General features: G+C 28.5%; 1 protein-coding gene across 2 annotated transcripts; it reads right to left on the bottom strand.

The window, feature by feature from the left end:
• Window positions 1-306: 306 nt before the first annotated feature.
• On the bottom strand, window positions 307-1544 carry LOC111419874 (cytochrome b-c1 complex subunit 6, mitochondrial-like). 2 transcript variants are annotated; one of them, XM_023052756.2, is made up of 2 exons: window positions 825-1544; window positions 307-761 (listed from the first exon to the last, which is right to left on the bottom strand). In XM_023052756.2, the coding sequence occupies exons 1-2, from the start codon at window positions 888-890 to the stop codon at window positions 597-599; spliced, it is 231 nt and encodes a 76-aa protein (XP_022908524.1). In that variant the 5' UTR covers window positions 891-1544; the 3' UTR covers window positions 307-596. The 2 variants fall into 2 exon arrangements, with proteins under 2 accessions (XP_022908524.1, XP_022908523.1); XM_023052755.2 differs by having other exon boundaries at window positions 307-764; window positions 825-1535.
• Window positions 1545-7489: the final 5945 nt, after the last annotated feature.

The raw sequence follows: 7489 nt of genomic DNA, 5'->3' as shown, positions 1-7489 counted from the left end.
GAGCAAAAGTGTAAAAGAGCAATATTGTTAAAAATAAAGTTTGCTACAACTTTTGTACTAAACTTTTTTTTCTAAACGTTCTGAATCCCGAGCTTTCCATCAAAATGATGTAAATCCACGATTTCATCTGATTTTCACCTTTTCAAATTTTCCTCAATATTTATGCATCTGAGAGCAAAAGTGTAAAAGAGCAATATTGTTAAAAATAAAGTTTGCTACAACTTTTATGCTAAATATTTTCTTCTAAAACGTTCCTGTACTCTAACAACCTTTCGATTTTGTTTTTTTTTTTCGAAACGGTTTAAATGAAATAAATAAACCAATCCTTTATTAGTTTTAATCAAAAACTTTAACAGCTGCTCATTTTACAATTAGACTTTGTTACACGAGCGCCACCCATAAATTAATTCTGGAGTTAATGAAATTAAGCGAAGAGGGCAATTTACAATTAAGGGTTAAGTTGAAGCGGCGCTGCCAGAAGAGGAACGCTTTAATTGGTGGTTTTATTCGTTCAATTGCGGAATTGGTGAGGATTAATGCACGCGCGCGTTTACATTTTAAATTGTAACGAACACTTTGTGTCATGTCCATTGCGGTCATTGCAGCTTCTTGAAAAGGTCTTTGGCCACGCATTTATCCACCGCCGACAGCAAGTCAAACAGCTCTTCCGTACACGTTTCCGTCGTTTGTTCTCTACACGAAACCCGTTCTGTACACTGATCCAACTTGTCTACCAAGTCTTGGTGGTTTTTACGACATTTCTCCTCAAAAAAGAAAAAAAAGCATTAATTTAAAATAAATAACACTAAAAAAGACAAATTTACTCTTAATTTTTGTAATGGATCTACAAGTTCTGGAGCGGGTGGTGGAGGTTGTTCTGTATCTCCCATGATTTATAACACTTTTGACGTGCGATTTAAATGAATTTATTAATGTTTTGCTTGGTAACCTGAACTAACCTACTCGATGAACCTGATATCTCAAAAAGGAAACTTAAAATAATGACATACAAGAATGTAGTTGGTAAAAATTAAAAAAATTTGTGAGTATAATGTATTTTCCTGATAAGGCAATACCAGTTTCGCGGTCAAAAAATCCCTAAAATCCACTAAGAATTCCATTTATTTTAATTGATATCGAGATGAGGTCGATTTCGTCCGTTTCTGGATCTCTGGAGGGTGTCGTTGTGTCTTCCGCGATGAAGGAGTTCGACCACAGGTGGTTGCGGTCGCTCCCACGGTTCCAAAGAACCCTTTAACACCTGCCCTCGGCGACTCAGCTGCCCGTACTCTCTTGTCTTCTTCTTCTTCTTCGTCTTCGTTCTTCTCCGCTTTCGCCTGCTTAATTATTGGTGACCACGCGTTCGCTTCAACGGCCATCGTCTTAATAAGCGGCGGGTATTTTTTTCGGTGCTCGTTCTCCACCCGTGTCAGCCAAAGAAAAACGAAGATCTTTTCTATACCACAGGGCCGGACCCTAACATTATCATTATCTTTCTTAATGTTAGATAGAAAGTTATACCATTGTCTTGATTTTTTTACTCTATTTCTTCCTGTAGTATTCATTTAAGTTAATCTAATTCCCTGTTATTATCTACTATTCAGAGATTTATCAAGAAAGAATTATCGCTGTTAATTTTCTATAATATCTCTTTTAATACTCTCTAAATACAAAATCTAAATTATATGGCAAAACATGAAATTAAAAAAAATCTTATAACCCTTTCAGTAAAACTCCGCTAAGATAACAGTAATCAAAAAGATAAAAATTGTAAAAATCGTATCTCATAAACTGATTTAACAACCCTTTGTGCCCCAAGAAGTCAAAATCTTTGAAACTTTGTGACAGAATCAGACAGAATTAAAACGCTATCAAAATACACTCGGTGAAGGCCTTTACATAATCTAAGTGTCAAAAAAGCCTTCTGGAAGCCGTGTTTATTGAAATTAAGAAATGAAACTTATTTTAAATTGAAGCTTAAAGCTTTCTGTTTAAATCGATGTATAATAATCGTTGGGTTGAATTATAAAAATGTTGAGAAAAAGAGTATTGAGTTAAAACTAACATTTTCGTATAACCTAAAAGTGTCAAAAAAGACGCTAATTTAAAAATTCCTGGAAGCCGTATTTATTGAGATTAAGGAATGAGACTTATTCTAAAATAAAGCTCAAAGCTTTCTCTTTAAAATGATGTATAATAACTTATGGGTTGGATTGGAAAAATATTGAGAAAAAAAATGTTGAAATAAAACTTACATTTTCGTATAACCTAAAAATGTCAAAAAAGATGCTAATTTAAAAATTCCTGGAAGCCGTGTTTATTGAAATTAAGAAATGAAACTTGTTTCAAATTAAAGCTCAAAGCTTTCTCTTTAAAATGATGTATAATAATTGTTGGGTTGGATTGGAAAAATATTGAGAAAAAAAAATTGAAATAAAACTTACATTTTCGTATAACCTAAAAGTGTCAAAAAAGACGCTAATTTAAAAATTCCTGGAAGCCGTGTTTATTGAAATTAAGGAATGAGACTTATTCTAAATTAAAGCTCAAAGCTTTCTCTTGAAAATGATGTATAATAATTGTTGGGTTGGATTGGAAAAATATTGAGAAAAAAAATGTTGAAACAAAACTTACATTTTCGTATAACCTAAAAGTGTCAAAAAAGATGCTACTTTAGAAATTCCTGGAAGCCGTATTTATTGAAATTAAGGAATGAGACTTATTCTAAATTAAAGCTCAAAGCTTTCTGTTTAAAATGATGTGTAATAATTGTTAGGTTGAATTGGAAAAATATTGAGAAAAAAAATGTTGAAATAAAACTTACATTTTCGTATAACCTAAAAGTGTCAAAAAAGATGCAAATTTCAAAATTTCTGGGAGCCGTATTTATTGAAATTAAGGAATGAGACTTATTCTAAATTAAAGCTCAAAGCTTTCTCTTTAAAATAATATATAATAATTGTTGGGTTGAATTGGAAAAATATTGAGAAAAAAAATGTTGAAATAAAACTTACATTTTCGTATAACTTAAAAACGTCAAAAAAGATGCTACTTTAGAAATTCCTGGAAGCCGTATTTATTGAAATTAAGGAATGAGACTTATTCTAAATTAAAGCTCAAAGCTTTCTGTTTAAAATGATGTGTAATAATTGTTGGGTTAGATTGGAAAAATATTGAGAAAAAAAATGTTGAAATAAAACTTACATTTCGTATAACCTAAAAGTGTCAAAAAAGATGCTAATTTCAAAATTTATGGGAGCCGTATTTATTGAAATTAAGGAATGAGACTTATTCTAAATTAAAGCTCAAAGCTTTCTCTTTAAAATAATATATAATAATTGATGGGTTGGATTGGAAAAATATTAAGAAACAAAATTTTGAAACAAACCTTACATTTTCGTATAACCTAAAAACGTCAAAAAAGATGTTACTTTAGAAATTCCTGGAAGCCGTGTTTATTGAAATTAAGGAATGAGACGTATTCTAAATTAAAGCTCAAAGCTTTCTCTTGAAAATGATGTGTAATAATTGTTGGGTTGGATTAGAAAAATATTGAGAAAAAAAATGTTGAAATAAAACTTACATTTCGTATAACCTAAAAGTGTCAAAAAAGATGCTAATTTAAAAATTCCTGGGAGCCGTATTTATTGAAATTAAGGAATGAGACTTATTCTAAATTAAAGCTCAAAGCTTTCTCTTTAAAATAATATATAATAATTGATGGGTTGGATTGGAAAAATATTAAGAAACAAAATTTTGAAACAAACCTTACATTTTCGTATAACCTAAAAACGTCAAAAAAGATGTTACTTTAGAAATTCCTGGAAGCCGTGTTTATTGAAATTAAGGAATGAGACGTATTCTAAATTAAAGCTCAAAGCTTTCTCTTGAAAATGATGTGTAATAATTGTTGGGTTGGATTAGAAAAATATTGAGAAAAAAAATGTTGAAATAAAACTTACATTTTCGTATAACCTAAAAGTGTCAAAAAAGACGCTAATTTAAAAATTCCTGGGAGCCGTATTTATTGAAATTAAGGAATGAGACTTATTCTAAATTAAAGCTCAAAGCTTTCTCTTTAAAATAATATATAATAATTGATGGGTTGGATTGGAAAAATATTAAGAAACAAAATTTTGAAACAAACCTTACATTTTCGTATAACCTAAAAACGTCAAAAAAGATGTTACTTTAGAAATTCCTGGAAGCCGTGTTTATTGAAATTAAGGAATGAGACGTATTCTAAATTAAAGCTCAAAGCTTTCTCTTGAAAATGATGTGTAATAATTGTTGGGTTGGATTAGAAAAATATTGAGAAAAAAAATGTTGAAATAAAACTTACATTTTCGTATAACCTAAAAGTGTCAAAAAAGACGCTAATTTAAAAATTCCTGGGAGCCGTATTTATTGAAATTAAGGAATGAGACTTATTCTAAATTAAAGCTCAAAGCTTTCTCTTTAAAATGATGTGTAATAATTGTTGGGTTGGATTGGAAAAATATTGAGAAAAAATATGTTGAAACGAAATCTACATTTTCGTATAACCTAAAAGTGTTAAAAAAGATGCTAATTTAAAAATTCTTGGAAGCCGTATTTATTGAAATTAAGGAATGAGACTTATTCTAAATTAAAGCTCAAAGCTTTCTCTTTAAAATGATGTGTAATAATTGTTGGGTTGGATTAGAAAAATATTGAGAAAAAAAATGTTGAAATAAAACTTACATTTTCGTATAACCTAAAAGTGTCAAAAAAGACGCTAATTTAAAAATTCCTGGAAGCCGTATTTATTGAGATTAAGGAATGAGACTTATTCTAAAATAAAGCTCAAAGCTTTCTCTTTAAAATGATGTATAATAACTTATGGGTTGGATTGGAAAAATATTGAGAAAAAAAATGTTGAAATAAAACTTACATTTTCGTATAACCTAAAAATGTCAAAAAAGATGCTAATTTAAAAATTCCTGGAAGCCGTGTTTATTGAAATTAAGAAATGAAACTTGTTTCAAATTAAAGCTCAAAGCTTTCTCTTTAAAATGATGTATAATAATTGTTGGGTTGGATTGGAAAAATATTGAGAAAAAAAAATTGAAATAAAACTTACATTTTCGTATAACCTAAAAGTGTCAAAAAAGACGCTAATTTAAAAATTCCTGGAAGCCGTGTTTATTGAAATTAAGGAATGAGACTTATTCTAAATTAAAGCTCAAAGCTTTCTCTTGAAAATGATGTATAATAATTGTTGGGTTGGATTGGAAAAATATTGAGAAAAAAAATGTTGAAACAAAACTTACATTTTCGTATAACCTAAAAGTGTCAAAAAAGATGCTACTTTAGAAATTCCTGGAAGCCGTATTTATTGAAATTAAGGAATGAGACTTATTCTAAATTAAAGCTCAAAGCTTTCTGTTTAAAATGATGTGTAATAATTGTTAGGTTGAATTGGAAAAATATTGAGAAAAAAAATGTTGAAATAAAACTTACATTTTCGTATAACCTAAAAGTGTCAAAAAAGATGCAAATTTCAAAATTTCTGGGAGCCGTATTTATTGAAATTAAGGAATGAGACTTATTCTAAATTAAAGCTCAAAGCTTTCTCTTTAAAATAATATATAATAATTGTTGGGTTGAATTGGAAAAATATTGAGAAAAAAAATGTTGAAATAAAACTTACATTTTCGTATAACTTAAAAACGTCAAAAAAGATGCTACTTTAGAAATTCCTGGAAGCCGTATTTATTGAAATTAAGGAATGAGACTTATTCTAAATTAAAGCTCAAAGCTTTCTGTTTAAAATGATGTGTAATAATTGTTGGGTTAGATTGGAAAAATATTGAGAAAAAAAATGTTGAAATAAAACTTACATTTCGTATAACCTAAAAGTGTCAAAAAAGATGCTAATTTCAAAATTTATGGGAGCCGTATTTATTGAAATTAAGGAATGAGACTTATTCTAAATTAAAGCTCAAAGCTTTCTCTTTAAAATAATATATAATAATTGATGGGTTGGATTGGAAAAATATTAAGAAACAAAATTTTGAAACAAACCTTACATTTTCGTATAACCTAAAAACGTCAAAAAAGATGTTACTTTAGAAATTCCTGGAAGCCGTGTTTATTGAAATTAAGGAATGAGACGTATTCTAAATTAAAGCTCAAAGCTTTCTCTTGAAAATGATGTGTAATAATTGTTGGGTTGGATTAGAAAAATATTGAGAAAAAAAATGTTGAAATAAAACTTACATTTCGTATAACCTAAAAGTGTCAAAAAAGATGCTAATTTAAAAATTCCTGGGAGCCGTATTTATTGAAATTAAGGAATGAGACTTATTCTAAATTAAAGCTCAAAGCTTTCTCTTTAAAATAATATATAATAATTGATGGGTTGGATTGGAAAAATATTAAGAAACAAAATTTTGAAACAAACCTTACATTTTCGTATAACCTAAAAACGTCAAAAAAGATGTTACTTTAGAAATTCCTGGAAGCCGTGTTTATTGAAATTAAGGAATGAGACGTATTCTAAATTAAAGCTCAAAGCTTTCTCTTGAAAATGATGTGTAATAATTGTTGGGTTGGATTAGAAAAATATTGAGAAAAAAAATGTTGAAATAAAACTTACATTTTCGTATAACCTAAAAGTGTCAAAAAAGACGCTAATTTAAAAATTCCTGGGAGCCGTATTTATTGAAATTAAGGAATGAGACTTATTCTAAATTAAAGCTCAAAGCTTTCTCTTTAAAATAATATATAATAATTGATGGGTTGGATTGGAAAAATATTAAGAAACAAAATTTTGAAACAAACCTTACATTTTCGTATAACCTAAAAACGTCAAAAAAGATGTTACTTTAGAAATTCCTGGAAGCCGTGTTTATTGAAATTAAGGAATGAGACGTATTCTAAATTAAAGCTCAAAGCTTTCTCTTGAAAATGATGTGTAATAATTGTTGGGTTGGATTAGAAAAATATTGAGAAAAAAAATGTTGAAATAAAACTTACATTTTCGTATAACCTAAAAGTGTCAAAAAAGACGCTAATTTAAAAATTCCTGGGAGCCGTATTTATTGAAATTAAGGAATGAGACTTATTCTAAATTAAAGCTCAAAGCTTTCTCTTTAAAATGATGTGTAATAATTGTTGGGTTGGATTGGAAAAATATTGAGAAAAAATATGTTGAAACGAAATCTACATTTTCGTATAACCTAAAAGTGTTAAAAAAGATGCTAATTTAAAAATTCTTGGAAGCCGTATTTATTGAAATTAAGGAATGAGACTTATTCTAAATTAAAGCTCAAAGCTTTCTCTTTAAAATGATGTGTAATAATTGTTGGGTTGGATTAGAAAAATATTGAGAAAAAAAATGTTGAAATAAAACTTACATTTTCGTATAACCTAAAAGTGTCAAAAAAGACGCTAATTTAAAAATTCCTGGAAGCCGTATTTATTGAAATTAAGGAATGAGACTTATTCTAAATTAAAGCTCAAAGCT

The sequence above is a fragment of the Onthophagus taurus genome, chromosome 1, assembly GCF_036711975.1.
Source record: "Onthophagus taurus isolate NC chromosome 1, IU_Otau_3.0, whole genome shotgun sequence".
NCBI lineage: Eukaryota > Metazoa > Arthropoda > Insecta > Coleoptera > Scarabaeidae > Onthophagus > Onthophagus taurus.
Note: the sequence above shows the minus strand (reverse complement) of the source record. Positions and strands in the feature narration are given on the sequence as shown.

What these genes read in the sequence shown, in the direction of transcription:
- LOC111419874 (XM_023052755.2), bottom strand. Translation starts at nt 890, where the DNA reads ATGGGAGATACAGAACAACCTCCACCACCCGCTCCAGAACTTGTAGAT. An exon ending in ATCCATTACAAAAATTAAGA is followed by an intron (nt 765 to 824) that starts GTAAATTTGTCT and finishes TTCTTTTTTGAG; the next exon opens with GAGAAATGTCGTAAAAACCA.